Source organism: Melanotaenia boesemani, chromosome 15, assembly GCF_017639745.1.
Source record: "Melanotaenia boesemani isolate fMelBoe1 chromosome 15, fMelBoe1.pri, whole genome shotgun sequence".
Taxonomy (NCBI): domain Eukaryota; kingdom Metazoa; phylum Chordata; class Actinopteri; order Atheriniformes; family Melanotaeniidae; genus Melanotaenia; species Melanotaenia boesemani.
This window is the reverse complement of record NC_055696.1, coordinates 34,700,314-34,721,508: the sequence shown is the minus strand read 5'-3', so window position 1 is coordinate 34,721,508 and position 21,195 is coordinate 34,700,314. Positions and strand designations below refer to the sequence as shown.

General features: G+C 45.6%; 1 protein-coding gene across 3 annotated transcripts in view; it reads right to left on the bottom strand.

Moving 5' to 3' along the window:
• Nucleotides 1-6,285: 6,285 nt before the first annotated feature.
• slbp2 (stem-loop binding protein 2) overlaps nucleotides 6,286-21,195 on the bottom strand; it is a 15,336-nt gene continuing 426 nt past the window's right edge. The window contains exons 2-9 of one of the 3 annotated variants that reach the window (XM_042008905.1): nucleotides 13,016-13,171; nucleotides 10,793-10,873; nucleotides 10,515-10,622; nucleotides 9,982-10,125; nucleotides 9,698-9,868; nucleotides 9,466-9,628; nucleotides 7,225-7,354; nucleotides 6,286-6,882 (exon numbers count right to left, since the gene is read on the bottom strand). In XM_042008905.1, coding sequence (XP_041864839.1) covers nucleotides 6,818-6,882; nucleotides 7,225-7,354; nucleotides 9,466-9,628; nucleotides 9,698-9,868; nucleotides 9,982-10,125; nucleotides 10,515-10,622; nucleotides 10,793-10,873; nucleotides 13,016-13,171 — 1,018 coding nt within the window. In that variant the 3' untranslated portion in view covers nucleotides 6,286-6,817. Of the gene's footprint in view, nucleotides 6,883-7,224; nucleotides 7,355-9,445; nucleotides 9,629-9,697; nucleotides 9,869-9,981; nucleotides 10,126-10,514; nucleotides 10,623-10,792; nucleotides 10,874-13,015; nucleotides 13,172-21,195 lie in introns of all 3 variants that reach the window. The other 2 variants (XM_042008906.1, XR_006012981.1) reach the window with 2 other exon arrangements.

Below are 21,195 nucleotides of genomic sequence, written 5' to 3'. Positions count from 1 at the left end.
AGATTATGAGGAAAGGAGGAGAAGAAGAATGGAGGAGAAGAGGAGATAAAGAGGAAAAGAAGAAGGGAGGAGAAGAGGAGATTGAGAGGAAAGGAGGAGATGAAGAAGGGAGGAGAAGAGGAGATTAAGAGGAAAGGAGGAGAAGAAGAAGGGAGGAGAAGAGGAGATTAAGAGGAAAAGAAGAAGGGAGGAGAAGAGGAGATTAAGAGGAAAGGAGGAGAAGAAAAAGGGAGAAGAGGAGATAAAGAGGAAAAGAAGAAGGGAGGAGAAGAGGAGATTAAGAGGAAAGGAGGAGATGAAGAAGGGAGGAGAAGAGGAGATTAAGAGGAAAGGAGGAGAAGAAGAAGGGAGGAGAAGAGGAGATTAAGAGGAAAAGAAGAAGGGAGGAGAAGAGGAGATTATGAGGAAAAGAAGAAGGGAGGAGAAGAGGAGATTAAGAGGAAAGGAGGAGAAGAAAAAGGGAGAAGAGGAGATAAAGAGGAAAAGAAGAAGGGAGGAGAAGAGGAGATTAAGAGGAAAGGAGGAGATGAAGAAGGGAGGAGAAGAGGAGACCAAGAGAAAAAGAGGAGAAGAAGAAGGGAGGAGAAGAGGAGATTAAGAGGAAAAGAAGAAGGGAGGAGAAGAGGAGATTAAGAGGAAAGGAGGAGAAGAAAAAGGGAGAAGAGGAGATAAAGAGGAAAAGAAGAAGGGAGGAGAAGAGGAGAGGAGATTAAGAGGAAAGGAGGAGATGAAGAAGGGAGGAGAAGAGGAGATTAAGAGGAAAGGAGGAGAAGAAGAAGGGAGGAGAAAAGGAGATTATGAGGAAAGGAGAAGAAAAAGGGAGAAGAGGAGATAAAGAGGAAAAGAAGAAGGGAGGAGAAGAGGAGATTAAGAGGAAAGGAGGAGAAGAGAATAAGAGGAACGGAGGAGTAATCTGCCCACAGTATCAGTCCGACCCTCCTGCCGCTCTCTCAGGTCAGATCTCAGCCAAGCAGCACCCGGTAAAATATGAAGCCTGTGGAAGTGCAAAAAATTGCAGTTCCCCCCTCATCCACTAGGGGGCTCCAAAACAGAGCAAATCCCCATATACTCCCATGTTAAAAAGACCAACTTCACAGCAAATAGAAGGAAATAAACATGTTTAAAGCCTGGTACAAAAATCCATTTTAGGATTAATAGGTCAAGTTTACCGTCATGACAACTGTGAGGGGGGTGAATTTTTTTCTAACTCATCCGTTTGGATGTTATTTAATTAAGAAATTTGGCATAATTAGGGGCCTGTCCTTTTGATTGACAGGTATCCAATATCCGTGGAAAGAAGGGAGAGTGCAGCACAACCGCGGTTTTTAGCCGGCTAACAGCACACCTCAGCTTTAGCCCACCTACCTCTGTTAGCTGATTAGCTACCGTTGCTCAGGGTTAGCTCGGTTAGTTCTTAGCTACAGGCAGCTCGGAGTTCAATGGGTGTCAATCATCTACCCCCACAGTAACAGTCACCCTCTCAGCTCCACCTCTTTGCCCATTTTTGGGTTTTCCAGGAGAGATGACACACGTGAAGCTGCCAAAATGGCGACGGTGATGGTGAGAACGTCCAATGAGCTTCAATTCAGCTCTTCAGAAACCTACGAGTGATGTCACGGAGGCTCTGTCCATCTTTTATATACAGTCTATGATCCCTCTGTTAGTGGTCCCTAAACCCAGAGGGGTCCGCTCCTTTTAAACTCAGAGGGGTCCGCTCCTTTTAGACCCAGAGGGGTCCGCTCCTTTTAAACCCAGAGGGGTCCGCTCCTTTTAGACCCAGAGGGGTCCGCTCCTTTTAAACCCAGAGGGGACCGCTCCTTTTAGACCCAGAGGGGTCCGCTCCTTTTAAACCCAGAGGGGACCGCTCCTTTTAAACCCAGAGGGGTCCGCTCCTTTTAGACCCAGAGGGGTCCACTCCTTTTAAACCCAGAGGGGACCGCTCCTTTTAGACCCAGAGGGGTCCGCTCCTTTTAAACCCAGAGGGGTCCGCTCCTTTTAGACCCAGAGGGGTCCGCTTCTTTTAAACCCAGAGGGGTCCGCTCCTTTTAAACCCAGAGGGGTCCGCTTCTTTTAAACCCAGAGGGGACCGCTCCTTTTAGACCCAGAGGGGTCCGCTTCTTTTAGACCCAGAGGGGACCGCTCCTTTTAAACTCAGAGGGGTCCGCTTCTTTTAAACCCAGAGGGGTCCGCTCCTTTTAAACTCAGAGGGGTCCGCTTCTTTTAGACCCAGAGGGGACCGCTCCTTTTAGACCCAGAGGGGTCCGTTTCTTTTAAACCCAGAGGGGACCGCTCCTTTTACACCCAGAGGGGTCCGCTTCTTTTAGACCCAGAGGGGACCGCTCCTTTTAAACCCAGAGGGGACCACTCCTTTTAGACCCAGAGGGGTCCGCTTCTCTTAGACCCAGCGGGGACCGCTCCTTTTACACCCAGAGGGTCCGTTTCTTTTAAACCCAGAGGGGACCGCTCCTTTTACACCCAGAGGGGTCCGCTTCTTTTAGACCCAGAGGGGACTGCTCCTTTTAAACCCAGAGGGGACCACTCCTTTTAGACCCAGAGGGGTCCGCTTCTTTTAGACCCAGCGGGGACCGCTCCTTTTACACCCAGAGGGTCCGTTTCTTTTAAACCCAGAGGGGACCACTCCTTTTACACCCAGAGGGGTCCGCTTCTTTTAGACCCAGAGGGGACCACTCCTTTTAAACTCAGAGGGGTCCGCTTCTTTTAGACCCAGAGGGGACCGCTCCTTTTAGACCCAGAGGGGTCCGTTTCTTTTAAACCCAGAGGGGTCCGCTCCTTTTAGACCCAGAGGGGACCACTCCTTTTAAACCCAGAGGGGTCCGCTCCTTTTAGACCCAGAGGGGTCTGCTTCTTTTAAACCCAGAGGGGTCCGCTTCTTTTAAACCCAGAGGGGTCCGTTTCTTTTAAACCCAGAGGGGACCACTCCTTTTAAACTCAGAGGGGTCCGCTCCTTTTAGACCCAGAGGGGTCCGCTCCTTTTAGACCCAGAGGGGTCCGTTTCTTTTAAACCCAGAGGGGACCGCTCCTTTTAGACCCAGAGGGGTCCGCTTCTTTTAAACCCAGAGGGGACCGCTCCTTTTAAACCCAGAGGGGACCACTCCTTTTAGACCCAGAGGGGTCCGTTTCTTTTAAACCCAGAGGGGACCGCTCCTTTTAGACCCAGAGGGGTCCGCTTCTTTTAAACCCAGAGGGGACCGCTCCTTTTAAACCCAGAGGGGACCGCTTTTCTAGACCCAGAGGGTTCCGTTTCTTTTAAACCCAGAGGGGACCGCTCCTTTTAGACCCAGAGGGGTCCGCTTCTTTTAAACCCAGAGGGGACCGCTCCTTTTAAACCCAGAGGGGACCGCTCCTTTTAAACCCAGAGGGGACCACTCCTTTTAGACCCAGAGGGGTCCGTTTCTTTTAAACCCAGAGGGGACCGCTCCTTTTAGACCCAGAGGGGTCCGCTTCTTTTAAACCCAGAGGGGACCGCTCCTTTTAAACCCAGAGGGGACCACTCCTTTTAAACTCAGAGGGGTCCGCTTCTTTTAGACCCAGAGGGGACCGCTCCTTTTAGACCCAGAGGGTTCCGTTTCTTTTAAACCCAGAGGGGTCCGCTCCTTTTAGACCCAGAGGGGTCCGCTCTTTTTCACTTGTTGGCCCCAAACCCTGGAACGCACTGCCCCTGCACCATAGACAGGCCAGGTCTCTTTCTGGCTTTAAATCCTCTGTTAAAACGCATGTTTTTTCTCATTGGCTTTTAATACAGCTTGAGTTGTTGACTTTTTAATGATTTTATTTTAATTTTTTATTCTTTTATTGTTTTATTGTGTGTTTTTGTTACTAGTCATTATATTGCTTTTATAGTATGTTTACTTTCATTGTTCAGTATGAGATCTGGCATAGCTGTTCAGCCTAAGGTCTGCTATGGTCTACTATGTTATTTTAAAAGTGCTCAATAAATAAAGTTGGATTGGATTGGAGGAGGAGTAGGAGAGGAAATGAGGAGAGGAGGAAGGGGAGAGAGTAAGCAGGGTGAACCCTCTCCAGGTGTTTGCAGAGAAAATGTTGGGACCAAGCTAGTTGTGTTCTTGTGTCTTCGTTTGGTAGATTTCTTCTTCGTGTTGACTCGAGCACGGCACACAACACCAGTTCTGTTTACCGTTTAGCTCGGGCTAACTCATTAGCAGGAACGTGGAGACTTAGCAGGAGCCAGCTCAGTGACCTGGAGGATAACCCGGCAGGACTTCATGACAGGCCAGCTGAGAGGATGCCTTGCAGGCTCCAGGATGCCAGTGTGGGGACTCTGCATGCCACCAAGCTAGTCAGCTCCACCCTCCGGCCAGAGCCAGGAGGTGACGCATCTGATCGGTTTATTACAGCGGTCCAGTCAGGCTGAGGATCAAAGCTGCGTGCTTATTGGAAAGTGATGTATTTATAGTTATTCCAAAATTTGGTGACAGAACTGAAATCACTTGTGGACCACTTCAAGCCAGTCCTGCAGACCTCTGGAATCCATGTTGAAAGGATCCCTGACCAGTGGACTGTCCTGAAGGTGCTGATGTTCAAAGAAATCAGGGAGTAGGATCCATTTCTGAAAAGCCCATTTCATTATATTTTTTTCTAACCTGTCCTGTCCAGCATGGTGGTGGCAGAATGATGGTCTGGTTGCTGTGTTGTGCCAAACAAATTTGCTTTGCCAAGGGGAGGCTTATGGGTTTAAGGCTCCTCTTAATAATCTTATTTATTTATTTATTTACTCACTCACTTACTTTGAATCACGAAATCTATGTAATCCTGCTGGACCTGACTGGAGGGGACAGAAAAAGGAAGACAGCAAAAAGGAAGAGGAGACAAAGATCCAGCAGATAGAAGCAACGAGCTTCAATCCAACCTAACAGCAGACAAGCAGCTGCTACACCTGTACAGAAACATAACAGAGAATTTCCTACAGCTTTTACAGGTAAACTAAGCAGACAATCATCAGGAGTTCCTAAAAAATAACCAAGACAACAACAACATGTATCACAACAACCAAAGAACCAGAAACACACACACCTGAACCAAAACATCTCTTAGTGTATAAACTGGACACCTCAGTGCTGAGTCAGCATGCAGAGGATGAGGAAGGAGGAGGATCAGAGATGACTGTGATCCTGCAGACATGACCTCTACGGAGGCTAGAGGCAGACTAGGGCGGCCCAGAGACCCGGGACATCAGCAGCAATCCTGGAGCATGAACCCCAGGCCCCCCACCATGAAGACCACCCCAGACACACCCAGAGGACTGCAGAGAAAGGCCTCAGCTAGAGCTGTACATGGTCACAGGGAACAGGCCCCGGTGGGCCAAGATCAGCAGCCACAGACCCCACCAGGTACCAGTCATCCAGGTCAGCCAGAACTCCCACTCCGATGTTCCAGCCGCACCCCCAGGAATCAGGGCGCCACCAACCACTCCCCCATCCTCTTACACCCTCATCCCCCCCATAATTTAACTTTGTTAGTTGATAGCCTGGGGGACATGTTTATGCCTAAATATGTAATGTCTCCAGACTGTATTGTAGTATTGGGTGTGTTTTGTAGGTCAGTTAACGGGCATACGTCCGTTTCAAACGTCGCCGTCCTCATGCTTCCATGCATATTTTGTGTTGCCATGGTTGTTAAAGTGGTAAATGACTGTAAACAACTGTAAACACAGTATTAATTATGATGAAAATCACATATACTGTTGATAAAATTTCTATTTTTTAATTCATTTTAAAAACAGGATTTTCTAGGTAAAAAAGCAGCAGGAGCAGGAGGCCAGACTTCATGGACTGTGTGAAGGAGCCAAGTGTAGAGAGGGGGGAGCCTGATTAGGAGGTTTCAATGAATAAATTTAGACATTACCAAGTTATTAAATAGAACCACTTTTTCTTGTTACTATTGTTTAAAGCTGCTGGGACTTCCTCTCTGTCTGCATTCACCATAATACAGCATAGATATACAAATAACGTGCCTAAAAGTATACGTGTAAAATAATTGAATGTTTTTTTTGGCTGGTAAAAAAAACACAAGGTTACGAACTCCAGGTGTTGTCGGCCTTCAACTGACCCTGTTTCACCAGAGACATTAAAAGTGAAAACGACTCGAACATTTGGTCTGTCAAACCTGCCAGATACAGTTAAAAACTTCCAGTATTCCAGAATAATCTACAGAGCTTCATGTGGACGATAGCTGAAATCAGCTAAAACTTTCAACCCCTTCACATTCCAGGCAGGAGGTGCATTAAAGGCTCACAGAAAAAGATGAAATTATAACACTTTATTTACATCTTTATTAGTCACATCTTTCAAGTTTGTTCCATAAATTCAAGCAGCAGAAAAAGTAAAAGAAAACTCAGGACAACACAAAGTGGTGGCCTTTCCCCTCCACTCTGAGGTTCAGTTTCTGAGAAAAAACATGGTGACACACAAGGATGAGGAGCCTGATCCGGACCAAGGTGACAGTGGACCAGAGGTGACGGCAGGGTGACAAACAGTGACTTTCCTCATGGTGCAGGATGCAAACATGATGCTGGTGACAGGTGATCAGATGCAGATCAATACAAACAGAGAGGTGCTCATCGTGCCCGTGTCCAGCAGTCTCACCATCGGATGTGTGGATGAAGCTTGAATCACATCCAATCACATCCCTGCTCCCAGTGAGGTAGATCTGTGAAATTCTTAAAAAGACGAGAAAATTCCGGAAACAACGCACATCAGGGATCAGAAGACAAAGTCTTGTTCCGATTCCTCCAAGATGACGGTGACAAGATCAGGCAAGATTGGTCTGCATCAGATCGTCAGTATGGATTCCAGAAAAGCTGGTCAGAAAACACAGGAACCTGCTGGTCATCAGAGCCGAAATCTGCAACAACAGAGCGGGAATGTCAGGAAACCAGGAGAGACCGAAGGCAACAGGGACAGAGGGGGAACGCCAGGAATGCTTTTCTTCCTCTCCGTCTGCAGCTAGATCAAACTCATTCCGACTCTTCCTCTTCCAGACACCAGAAACCGGTCAGAAGGCGGTCCGAAGCTGCAGGCTGTTCCAGACACCAGGATCAGCATTCCTTCATATTTCACTGGATTCGAGTTGACGTGTCCGTCTGGCTGACTCCACAAAGAGTTGGTTGGACGTGTTGACATGAAGGTAGCAACATACAGTTGTACTTAAAGTCAACATGGTTCCGGTTTAGTCATGTGACCTTACCTGGGGTGTTGTCAGTCTCCATTAGGAGGCGGAGCCAATCGTTCACGTCGTCATCGGGAGTCAGCTGACCTCTGTGGGAGTAACTGAGGCCAGGGGGAGATCGAAGAGGCTGGCGGCTCGTCTCCAGCTGCTGATAGAACAGGAGGTCACTGAGGGTCCAGAGATTCCGCCACAAACTAGACTTTCATGACTCAAGAATACCAACAGTGTGTACGTAATCTTTTAATCCCCATTCACATAACTTCATAACAACTAGGGCAGTCAAATGAAAATTTTTTAATTAAACTAATCAAGGCTTACAAATTAATCATGATCACCTTGAAATCTGCACGTTTTTACTGCCTCGTATCACCAGAACAGGCCGATGCTACAAATATTTACTGTTAACTGAGCTTCTCTTGGGTAAACCTCAGATGTCCCAGGGTCAGTAAACGCAGCATGTAATGTACTTCTATGTGTTGTTCTAAATCATCTCTACCATGTGCACCTACCATCCCCATGGTGATAATTTCTGTCCTAAAAGCAGCAGATGTGACGACTGAAGTTAAACAGCCGACATTGATGAAGAAACTCTGATAAAACTGATGATCTGGATAAAAAAAACTTTTTTCTTTTATCATTAAAGTGTGATTAAAGTAATAAAAGTTCTACAGCAGCTTCACCCAAAGTAAACACCTGCTGATAAAATACATCACTGGCTGCTTTTTTACTAGTTTTTATTCACTTTTTACATCAGATGATCACTTTAGCCCTGGTACACACAAAGATTAATGGGCTGTTTTTGTCCCGATTTTGCCTCTTCCCGACCAAGGATGGCGTTATCTTGAGTCTTATGAGATTTTTTCTGTACAATGATCATTTGGACTGAGGTGTGTTATGAGCGGATTTGTCCTGATAGTCTGTTTTGAAGCGGGTCATGGCCGACAAACATTTATCAAACATATTTTCAACCAAATAACTTCATGTGTGAGGTCTCGACCAGATGAAAGACATCCCAAAAGATTAAAAAAAATCTTCACGTGTACCAGACCTTAGTTGTAATAATCTGTTCAATATTTCATAAAATTTAGACCTAAGAAAGGTCTCATCTTTGCCCCCCTTTTCCTGGTCAGTGCTCCTGGCCCCCCCCTTCAGAACTTTTCTAGACCCGCCCCTGCATAGCTGAAGTATAAACCCTGTCTACCACCAGCAGCTACTGTTAGAGAAGGTCCTGCCATCAACAAGACTTTGAGGTAAATATGTGACGGTGTGAACCATGAACACTAGTTTCCTCCTTCTTAGCTGGTCCATAAACATGCAGCAAGAGAGAAAAGCCGATCAGCTGATCACCGACAGCCGCCATGATTCACGGAGCAACATGAGAGAAGAGGGAGGAAGCAGCTGCTGCACAAAGAGACCAGAGATCCTCTAGAGCAGCCATGTTGCTGCAGAACGCAGGATGTGTTTAATAAATAAAATACAGGAAAAGGGTGGATGTGGAAACATTTCACTGGGAAAAGAGTGTGTTAAAACACCGTCATCCTATTCTACAGTCATGTAGCAGACACTTTTATCCAAAGTGACTTACATTTGAGAGGAAGAACAACACAAGCAAGAATTCAAACAAGATGGACGTCATCATTAAGTGGTAGTCAGACTGCTGGAGTCCAGTTGGACCAGGTGCTGTCATGTAGCGCTAGAGGTAGTGTATAACTGTTTTTTTTTTTTTTTTTTTTTTTTTTTAGTTTTTTTGTAGTTTTTGTAAGTCATTTTTTTCAAATACAAACATCACGATTTCATCCTACAACATCATCTTGGGCATAAGTGCAGCAGCGTCTTCAGTACTTGGTTGAGCCAAAGAGCTTTCTACCTCATTCTGAGTAGAAGAGTTAAGCTAAGTGTGGAAATGCTCCTTAAACAACTGAGTCTTTAGCTTGCTTTTAAAAGTGGATAACGACTCTGTGGATCGGTATGCTGCTCCAGTAACGCTGTGTTTTTCTTATGTCCATCCATAGAACCAGTCGGCTCAGCTTTTCCATCCTGCTTCTCCATGCACCGCCGTCATAACAGAAATGACGGATGTGTGGCTCATCATGCCGCACATGTGTTAAAATTAACGCAATTAATTACATAAATTAGTTACTTCTGTTAACACGTTCTTTTTCGGAAGAATAACGTCAACATTAATGCAGCTTTTACAGTCCACATCCAGAACAAGAGGAGGATAACATGGGTTATTTACAGAAACTGATTCAGCGTTACCGGGGACAACAGGACGGTCCACGATCCTGGCATCTCCACAGACGACCTGGCTGATGGAGGAGACATGGAGGAGGTCTTAAAGGCTGCAGGAGTCTCCTTCTCTCTCTGCTCATCTCCTCCATCCTCACAAAGATCCGACGTCATCTTGGCCAGCTGCTTCTGCCTGCAGAGAGACATCAAGCCATTCAGACGGAAAACGGGGAACAGTAAAGATTCTCTGGTCTCCACCTACAGTTGCTCCACTGGGTCCGGCGTGTCAGCAGAGTCCGGCTGGCCGCCAGCTGGGGGGTCCCACAGGTGCAGTGCCCGCCTCCACAGACGCACCTGCATGTCCCAGGAACGCCGGCTGTACTTCCGGTACTTGTTGGGAGTGGACGGGTGGAGCTTTGGGTCCCTCAGGTGTCTGAGGGGATCAGAAAGACCCGGGTCAGAGAGCACTCTGTTGGGTTGTCAGGTGTGTGTGTGTGTGGGCGGAGCCAACATGGGTGCCGGGTCCAGCGTGTCCAGGTTTCTTACTTGGGGACTTGCTGCAGGTAGTTCTGGTACCCGCTGGTGTTCTTGCCATACTGGATTTGCTTCTGCCGCCGCTTCAGGACCGCTGTGTTGGTCTCAGCATTGACCGGGTCCGGCAGACGGGGGTAACAACGGCTGAACGGGGGCCTGCAGGATAAACCACCAGCGATCTGAGACTGAACTTTGAAGAACCAAAACTTTAGGACCTTTTCATCCAGAAGTCATGAAGTGGATTTAAAGCCTGGGAGGGTCATGAGGATGAGCTACGCTCCGATGGAAGTAATCACCCGGACCACACACACCCTTCAACATCTTTCCTTTCTCCAGCAAAACAGTTTCAAGTTACTGAATGAAAGGAAGACGTGTTCGCTGGAAGAACGGAAACACCCAAAGCTTCTCATCTTATCATAAATGATGGAACATCCAAAGTTTTGGGAAAAGGAACGGGAACGTTACAGACTACTTTTCATTACACAGTTTCGTCTCAATGCTACAGTCGGTGAGGTGGAGTGGTGCTACAGTGGATTTATTCTCACCTCATGGAGTTAACCTGCAGGGTAACAGACCTCTTGTCCACATCATCCGTCCCCACAGCAACACTGCTGGTAGACACTTTCAGGATGCAGCGCTCCAGGATGGACGGTCTACAGGAGAAAACGTCATGGAGGACAAACCACTTCTTTACCGATAAAAATCAGTTTACAGTTATTAAACTGACATAAACACATGTTAATCTGAGATGAACGCAGGAGTCGGTAACCAATCATCAAACTGCTCCTCATTCCATTAGCAGATCATTTCAGCTGATAGAAACCTGCGAGGTTTGCTGCCAGGTGCTCGCTCTCGTGCTCGCAGGCCACTACTTGCAGGTGGAGAAGGGACTGGACACGTGTTGCTGCAACGACAACGCCACCATATGAGATCAGTTCCCTGCAGCCAAAGCTGCCTTTTCAGGACGAGGATGGTCACATTAATACGGCCACAGTGATAAAATGCTTAATGAAATCTTAAAAGCATATAAAATTACAGTCACAGCTTTTTCATAACCTGCATTATAAAAAAGCGTTGTGCAAAAAACGCAGGAAATTCAACCGTTGGTTAAATGAAGCAACCAGATCCCTCAGGTCATCTGGGTCAGGTCTACGTTCTGTTCCCAGAGTCAGAACAGAGAGGCGGCGTTCAGCTGTGATGCTTTAATGTTTTATGTAAAGCACTTTGAATTGTTTTCTACATGAAATGTGATGCACAGAAAAACCTGCCTTGTGAAAAACACACAGGACATGCGACAGCAGTCAAGGCAGGTTTATCTGTACGTCAAATTTCATGTAGAAGACGATTCAAAGTGCTTTACATAAAACATTAAAGCATCCCGGTGGGCTGCAGGAAGCAATAACATGAGCATTAAAGACTAACTTTGAAAGAAATAAAAGAAAAATTAAATAAAAATAGAAAAAAATCTAAAATAAACCAGATAAAAGCCAGAAATAAAGTTCCAGTGTGGGGAACTAACAGCTGTTCTGATAAAAAGGCAGCAAATAGAAAAGTTTTGACCCTGATGTAAAACTGCTGAGTCAGCAGACCTGCAGCTTTCTGGGAGTTTGTTCCACATGTGAGGAGCACAAAAACGCTGCCTCTCCACGTTTAGTTCTGACTCTGGGAACAGAAAGTAGACCTGACCCTGATGAGCTGAGGGATCTGGTTGGTCCATAACCTACCAGAAGATCCTGGATGGATTCTGGTCCTAAACCATTCAGGTCTTTGTAAACTAACAGCAGGAAACCAGTGTAAAGATCTGAGGACTGGAGTTCTAGGATCTACTTTCCTGGTCTTAGTTCTAGGATCTACTTTCCTGGTCTTAGTGTGGACTGGAGTCCTAGGATCTACTTTCTTGGCCTTAGTGAGGACTGGAGTCCTAGGATCTACTTTCCTGGTCTTAGTGTGGACTGGAGTCCTAGGATCTACTTTCCTGGTCGTAGTGTGGACTGGAGTCCTAGGATCTACTTTCCTGGTCTTAGTGAGGACTGAAGGTCTAGGATCTACTTTCCTGGTCTTAGTGAGGACTGGAGTCCTAGGATCTACTTTCCTGATGGACTTTTTAGGGAGGCCCGTGAGGACAGCATTACAGTAGTCTAGTCTACTAAAGATAAATGTGGGCCAGTTTTTCTGGTCTGAGTCCAGGCCAACTCCCAGGTCTGAGTCCAGGACTGAGTCCAGGACTGCTCCCAGGTCTGAGTCCAGGACTGCTCCCAGTTCTGAGTCCAGGACTACTCCCAGGTTTCTGGCTTGGTTGGTAGTTTTGAACTTTGCTGTTTGAAGCTGAGAACTGAATTTTAATCTGTCTTCTTTGGCTCCAAAAACTATTATTTCAGTTTAGTCTTCATTTAACTGAAGGAAGTTCTGGAACATCTGATCTTTAATCTGATCCATGCAGGTGATCAGAGTCTGGATCGGACTGTGGTCTCCTGGTGAGATGGTTATGTAGATGTGTGTGTCATCAGCATAACTGTGGTAACATATTTAGTTGTTTCCATAAAGTGAGTGAGTGGCAGCATGTAGAGGTTGAACAGCAGTGGCTCCAGGATGGAGCCTTGAGGAACTCCACAGGTTATTTAGGTTCGCTCAGATTTCTAGTTACCTATAGACACAAAGTAGTCCCGATCTTTTAAACAGGACTTAAACCAGTTAATTACAGTACCAGAAAGTCCGACCCAGTTTTCCAGCCGGTCTAGTGAGATGTTCTGGTGGACCGAGTCAAAAGCAGCACTGAGATCCAGCAGCACCAGGACTAAAATGTTCCTGCTATTTGTGCTCAGGTGGATGCCATTAAAGACCTGAACTAGAGCAAAACACACGAGAAATGCAACTATTGTGGAGAAACACATGGAACAGTTCTGAATCAATAATGTTCTTCATCTAATTCACTTGTTTTGCTTTGCACTAATGTCCTTGTTTCCCAGATGCAGGAAGAACGTACAGAAGCCCTAGAAACACAATGGTCATTGCATTTCTGCTCCAAACGAGCAGCTGGACCTCCTACCTGACCAAGCTGTCATAGACGAAGCTGCAGCCGGGGAGGAGCCATGGCTCGGGGGTGGAGCATCCTGAAGCGGCCAGCTGTGGGTCGGGGACACCGTTCCACGTGGATGCAGACCAGCCCTTCACACAAACACAGGACCAGGGGCTGAAACAGAAACTGGAGACAGAAGCTGCACATCAGTTAAGAAACCTCCTACAGAACCAAATTATCTGGACCAGAATTAACTGGATTAAGTCAACCTGACAGCAGTAATCCAGCTTAAAAGATTTAAAGAAACTACTTGGATTGATCCATCATATTGAGAGTTTAATTTTTGTTAAGAAAAAAGGCTCCTAACACTCGGGATGAGCCAGAGTCATGTCACCACACCACAGACAACGTACCAAAGAACCGGTTTAAACTGGATCTTTAGGCTCTTTATCACAAAGACGCATCATTTGTTCCCATTTTTATGTTTCATCTGTAAAACCAGCAAAGACCAGACAGAAAACAGGACTTCAGCAGCAACAGCTGGTTCCCAAACACCTGAACCAGGACCTGAGCGACGCATCTGGACCTTTAGCCGTTCCATCTACTGTTGGCCGAAGCCTCATCAGAAATGGTCTCCATGGAAACATGATTGTAAGGAAGCTGTTCTTAAGGGAAACAGGGAGAAAAGGCTGAGGTAGGTCACATGACAAGAATTGGACTGAAGATCAGTTGGACCAGGTCTGATGGAGGGATGGATCCTCCCCAGAACCAGGACCTAAACATTATTGAGCCAGTGAGGGATCATCTGGACAGAGAACGGAACAAAAGGCAGAAACATCTAAAAGAACTTTGGAATGTCCATCAAGGATTCTGGAGAACTGACAACCACTGAAAGAAATGAAAGCTTTTCTAAGAAGATTCAGACTGGGATAAAGAATAAAAATATTCACGTCTTAGAACTGGTTCTGGTCCTGATGCAGAGAAGAAGATCTTCATATGATGAAGTCATGTCACAGAAACGATGATGCAGACGCCACAGAAGAAACGCCAGACGGCACCAAGCAGAGACGCTGTCAACCATACGATGGCTTCATCACAGAAACTACAAAATGCCATCACAGACTATTTTTCCACATCACCTGCTTCCACAAAATAAACGTTAGCATAAAATCAAACTAAAATTAAATGTTAAAATGATTGCACAGTGATTTAAGGCTTCAAAAACTTTATCACGGTTGTCCATCTACTCCATCCTCCTCCCTCCTGTCAACCAGAAGTCAAACATAGAAACCAGAGATTCTATAATCTAATCTGGACTAAAGTTTAGGCATAGTTCTTATTGACTATCAGGTTGTTCAGATAAACGGTGGCAGGTAATGTAATTCTGATCAAACACAGAGTTTCTGAGTGTCTCGCCAGCAGCAGTAGACCAGACTGTCTCATATCATTCATTGTGGTCTTAAAATTGGAAAACTCTCCTCCGTTTCATAAAACCATTTTTTTTCTGTTAACGTTACAATATTTTAGGTCTGTTGCGTTCAGTTATCCAGAGAGGGCGACAACGTGGCATCTTCACCATCCTGAGCTTACACGAATTCTTTTGATACTAATCATAGGTGTCACCAGTAACCTTACCAGGCTTGTGGTAAGGGGTCCATGTTCCGTCCTTCCCTCTGGTCTTACATCCCCGGTCCCCTCTCCTTCCCCGCTCTCAAACACACATGTAGGGATGTGGGAGGTGTGCACGTTGTGCTGGGTGGGGTGGAGGGGCCATCTAAGTGGCCTCCTTGGCTGCACCGTGTGGCAACTCACCTCTCAGTTTTAATTACACTTGGAGAACTGCAGTGGATCCATGGAGGGTCCTACTGTGGAGCAGAGGTGTCCCAGGATCAGTCTCTCCAGGGTCTTCATCAGATGGGACGTCAGAGCCACTGGCCTGTAGCTGCGGAGTTCTCTTGTGTGAGATGTCTTTGGCACTGGTACCACACAGGAGATCTTCCAGAGCTGTGGTACCACACAGGAGATCTTCCAGAGCTGTGGTACCACCATCAGCTTGAGGTTCAGGTTGAAGACCTGCTCCATAATTCCACACAGTTCATCTGCGCAGAACTCCAGGAGCCTGGGGCGATGCCGTCTCCTCAGCTCCTTTCTCTGCTGTAAAGGGGTGGGGGGGGTAAGCCAGAGGTGTGAAGGGCTGTGGGGGGTAGTCCAGGTGTCAAAGTGTTTGAATGCAGAAGCGTGGGGATAGGAACGGGTGCTTTAATCCAGATCAGGTTCCCTCAGCTGTGAGTGGGACAATTTGAAGCCTGAGACAGTTTTCAAGGCTGCACGGTGGTGTGGTGCTAGCAGCCTCACAGCAAGAAGGTCGCTGGCTCAAGCCTAGGCTGGGGGGGAGGTTCAAACCTGGGGGGGCGGTGGCCTTTCTGTATGGAGTTTGCATGTTATGTGGGTTCTCTCCGGGTTCTCTGGCGTCCTCCCACCATCCAAACAATGATGTTAGGTTAATTGGTCACTAAATTCTCCCTAGCAGTGAGTGTGTGTGTAAGAATGGTTGTTTGTCCCCACCTGTGTTGGTCTTGTGATAGACTGGTTACCTGTCCAGGTGTACCTGCCTCTCACCTGCTAAATGCTGATATAGGCTCCAGCTTACCTGCGACCCGTAATGGACTATGCAGTACAGAGAATGAATAGTTTTCAGGCTTCTCCAACCCACTGATGTTCTGCTGCTGCAGCTGCTCCTCCACCTTCTTCTTGTAACAGGCCTCCCGTCTCTGGTCTTTCTCCTCTCCTCCTCCTCCAGATCTCCGTAAACAGAAGGACGCTACTCTCTCTGGACTTCTGCCGATGTCCCGTGAACGCCACCAGCTCGTCTATCTTGTTGGGAAAAGATCTTACATCTCCTATGATGATGGAGGGGAAAACAGGTCTGAAGCGTCTCTTTTCCCAAAATTTTGTCCCAGTGTGGCGCCCACGGCGAGTCTTCTATAGCACCACCGCTGATCCCGTGTCTGTCCCTGGGGAAGGCTACAATCTTCCTACTGGAAACCATGCACCCAGAGACCCCATGCACATTGTTACGTTGGATGTTTGAGTTGAAATAAATGCAGAGAATCCAAAGAAAAACAGCAGATTAGTGTACAAATAAGTCTGTCCTAGAGACTGGACTCACACATGAACATCCTATATTCATGACTCAGGAATGTCTTTGTCTAAAGAGTATATAAGACCACAGCCCGCATCTGGTCTGGGAGTTTTCTACGACTGGCTTCAGAGACCTCACAGAGATGCATATCTGTTTACGATGGCACTTTTTGTAATAAACCATAATTTTTGCATAAAGCTGATGTCCGGAGCTCTTACCTGAAAGTATTTTTGTCACATCATAAGCTTAAAGCAATTTGCTGCAAAATAGTATGATCCAGAGGAGAAGATCTTCATATGATGAAGTCAGCATATCACAGAAACGGTTATGAAGACACCAAAGGGGAAACAACAGCACGGCACCGAGAAGAGAGGAGAGGTTGTCAACCAGACGATGGCTTCACAAAACTACAGAATGTTATCAAGGACAATGAACAGCAAAATGCCAGCACAGACTATTTCTCCACAACACCTGCTTCCACAAAATATACCACAATATTAACAGAAGCAGTGAGCTATGAAATAGTTAAAACACCAGAAAAGAAAACAGGCAAGAGCTGCTGCACCCGCATCAATGGGGGAAAAAAAAACAAAAAAGACTGACTGATTTTACAACTTTCTTTTAATAAGCATTATATAGCTTCAGGTGATGGGATAGCCTTGACGTCAATACGTTACCTTATTGTTAAAACACATCCAATTGGGCATAATTTGAGCAGAATTCAGACCAGATACGGGGTATTATCCAGGCACAGAGTTAAGATTGAAACCGAGTAGTGCACAGTCCAGCGTAGTGTAGTTGTGCGTACAGTCATTGATAATTTAATGCATGGCATTAACATCTGTAATAACCTAGTACTGGGTGTCCAGGGTGCTTTCCTTGTCCCATTTGAAGATCTGGAGGCCCAACATTACTATGGACTAATCACCAATCAATACTAATGGATTTATGTCCAGTCTTATACCAGGAACGTGAGAATATCTGAAAGAGTGAAAATGGACGAAGTTTAAGATGAGAGAACAACCCAATTCAGTAATTTGTCATATTTAGTTTGAGTTAACTTACTTGAGTTAATCTACTTTAAATGCATCAAGTTGTTCACAAAAAAAAGATGTGAAAATGTTTTATACATTTTATATTTTTGTGAAGGAGGGTGTTGCAGCCTGGAAATTTTAAGGTATAATATGTTCTAATTTACATATTGTCCAGGAGAAGTGTTTTAGCAATGTTCACCTTTTTACCATTCAGGTGATTTCTCAAGTCAGTTCTGTTTGTATTTCCTGTTTGCTGCAGGAACATGGGACACCTGTGAGCTACAGCACATCAGCCTGCATGCAGTGTGTGCATGTGTGTTGATGCTAGTTCATGTGTGTATCGTGGTCACTTTGCATGTCCTGGCTGCCTTAAGAAAATCTGCACATTAATTAAAAAAAGTATGCAGCGCGGGGCAAATAAAGCTGCCAGAATCAAGATGGAGTCCTGTCTGCTTTAAGGTTGCAACGAATGTTGTTTGTATAGTGCAGTGGCTGCTAGCGATGACAGCACTGAATGCTGTTCTGGTCATGTGGCTGCACCGCAGCTAGCAGCTAAACCGCTAGTAGAGCTAATTCACTAGTAGCGGCTAAACCGCTAGTTGAGCTAATCCGCTAGTAGTAGCGGCTAAACCGCTAGTAGAGCTAATTCACTAGTAGCGGCTAAACCGCTAGTAGAGCTAATCTGGTAGTAATCTGCGGCTAAACTGCTGGTTCTACTTTGTGCCATACTGGCAGGCTGTGCTGACTCAACTCACATTTTCATGATTTCCGTATAATCACTTGAGTGACTTTCCTTCAAATGAGTAAACACATTTGTTGAGATGCTTGTTGTTAACGACACCAATCGCTAGCATACCTTGCATATTGGCTTAATTGGCTGCACGTCATTTTGGAGATATCCAAACCACCACCACACAACCGACGTTGTGACCTCATCATCGGAGGATAACTCTGATGTCATGTCTGCCATCTATTTTGCTGCACTCACCTCCATGTTCGGTCATTTCTAGAATCAACTTCTCCAACAACTTATGGAAGTAGAGCAGCAAAAGGTCAACTCATTGGCTGTTGTCGTGGACATTTCCACCATGTTTGGTCAAGTAAATAGGCCCCAAACTGGTCACCGTGATCAACCAGAAATTTATCATAATCATTACACACGATCATATGATCACCCAGCCTTGAACGGCTGCCGTGCATCCCCACCATGGAGTGTGCCAACCAAAGAAACAAGATCAGTAGTCTGATTACACTGCAGCCTATCAGGGAACATCACAGAATGAACAACTACTACAAGGACCAGACCGGAAACACTTACTGGCATCTTTAAGATTCATGGATTTAGAGTCAGTACTTTAACAAGGTGTCAGAGGAAGATTAAGAAATGCTGTGGTTTTGGTGGTGGCTGGAGGGGGACCTCAAAAGTGATGTGGAAGAGTTTAGGATGGAAGTTCACCTTTGTGGTGCTACATCCTCACCCAGCTGCGCTTCTTACGCCCTTAAAAGAACTGCAGAGGAGTCAAAGGATTAATTAAGTGCTGAAGCACAGACAGTTCTAAGGAATTAAAATTGAATAAAGTCAGTGGCAACAGTCTGGCAGTCCACCTAGAAGATCTCCAAGACTTACGTTCCAGACGAGGAAATGGGTGAAAGAGCTGCTGAAGTCAAAGACATGGTTTTAAGCCATGATGGTGTTCAGCGGTGTACAGAGACAGACTACTTCATGTTCCAGATAAATGTGGAAGCCAAGCCAGTCACTAGACGTAGAATTCTGTACACAGTCACATCTATGACCCTCTGGGATTTCTGGCTCCATTCATATTGCCAGCAAAACTCAAGACCTGTGCAAAAAGAAGTACAGCTGGGATGAAAAGATTGAACATGAACATGCAAGCAGCTGTACCAAATAGCTGTCAGATCTACAGGTGTCTGGATTTTGTATACCCAGATGTATTAAGCCGAAAGGGTCAGAAGCTACACATTCAGTACAGCTGCATCATTTAGCAGATGCCAGTGAAAACAGCTGCAGAGTGTCACCATTAAAATGTGTGTCAATACCAAGGCTGGAGCTAACGGCACCTGCCGTTGCTGTGAAAATGGACAGAATACTTAGATTCAGATGCCACTGCAAAGATCCATGTTTGGATTGACGGCACTACAGTGCTCAGGTACCTAACAAATGAAAGCACTCACTTTAAAACCTCTGTGGCCAACAGAGTGACCACAATACGAGAATATTCTCAGCCTATCCAGTGGCGTTTTGTCAAGTTTGCACCAAATCCAGCAGACCAAGCTTCTCAAGGGTTAGCTGCTAAGAAGTTTGTCCAAAGCAAAACTTGGAGAAAAGACCTAGTTTCTGCTGAAACCAGAAAGTAAAAGGCCATTACAAGTGGAGGAAAAGGACTCAGTGGTAGCAAAAGACAAAGACATCAAAAGATGTGCAGGAGTCGCCATGTCCAACTAAGAGGACATTCTGAACCCGAAGAACAAGTTAGATGCTGCTAGCTGCTGCTAAATGCTGGGTAAACAAACATGGGTACAAACTAAGTCCTTTATAAAGTTATCAGCTGAGGAGGCCGAGACTCTTAAAGTCAGACGTGTGGAGGAACCGGATGGGTAAAAGCAAACTCAGTGATGGAACGCATGTATCGGCTCCAGGAATCCATCAAGGAAACATCTAGATCTAAAATTTACATTCAATACTGAACTGATTTAGTCTAAACAAAAGGACCATAATACTGAGCTAATGGAGAAATCCAACAGCTGCAACAGCTGGACCTGAATCCATCTGAATATACGGAATAAAATAATCATGACACGGAGACGGTCGTTGACCCAGACAATTAATTGTCGTTCTGCTGCTGACACCAGTACTAGACCAGTATTAGACCAGGGCTGGACCAGCTTTGGGGCAGTATTGTACCATTAAAATAATAAAAACAAAAAACAAAATCATATGAGCTGTTACCAGATCACCTGATCCGGTGTAGACACTGCCAATGGAGAGATGTTTCTATAGTCAATGATAAACTCATCTATAAATGTGGGGATTTCTTTATTGATCCAAACAACCTCGAATCCATCAGTGAATTTACAGACAGGATGTATGGTCCGTGCTCATTTCCATCAGTTACAAAGCCAGTAGGATCGTGACACACAGGGCGGCCTTAAACAATAACCTGTTAACAAGATGGTCAGCGGGCTGTTACTTTGGGATGACCCACCACCAGTTTTCTCTATGTATGACTGATGTTTAATTATTAATCCAATACGAAACAACACTGGAAGTATTAAACAGTATCACTAAGCAAGGATCTAAAAACGTGCCGACCCACATCTTTTTGGGGAAAATAAGACCATGAATACGACAGTGAATAACTTCAGTGAGGTTTTTTGTGGGCCCTGAATTAGCAGCAAAGACACCAAATCAAGCCAAAGAAAAGGTCATAAGTTATATAATAACACCTCTTTCTTCCCAGAGACCAGCCGTCCGGCCTGGGGGATTTGGGAACTTTATAGTTCCAGCAGCAAGAACCACCAGGAGAAGTTCTTCTGTCCAGATGTGGTGGACCAGGCTGGGCTCAGACTGAAGCCTTTACCATCTCAGAAACTCTGCCCACCATGCAGAGATGGTGAAGTCGTATTTATGGGTTCGGATCAGACGCTACATACCTAGTGTTTACCATCGGTGTTAGAAACCAGTCAGCTGTGGGAACATCTGGATTTAAGTACCAGTACTATGTGTGCATACATAAGGCATTAGCTAGCAGCGTATAAAACCCTCTCCATCACCGAAATGTTCCCAACAAGATTAACACAGAAGATTTACATCATCACCACCGCTGGTAGTAATTTATAAAATTATTACCCACAACAAGTTTAGCATTTCATTTAACATCATGCTTCTTTATTCTGTCATTTATACTTTGTTTTCATTCTTAAGCGGTCAGCTGTTCTGACTGCAGGACAGAAACTATCTGAATGCTGGTTCCTCGGGTTTCTGAACATTTCTCCTCTTTATTAACTGCCCCCCT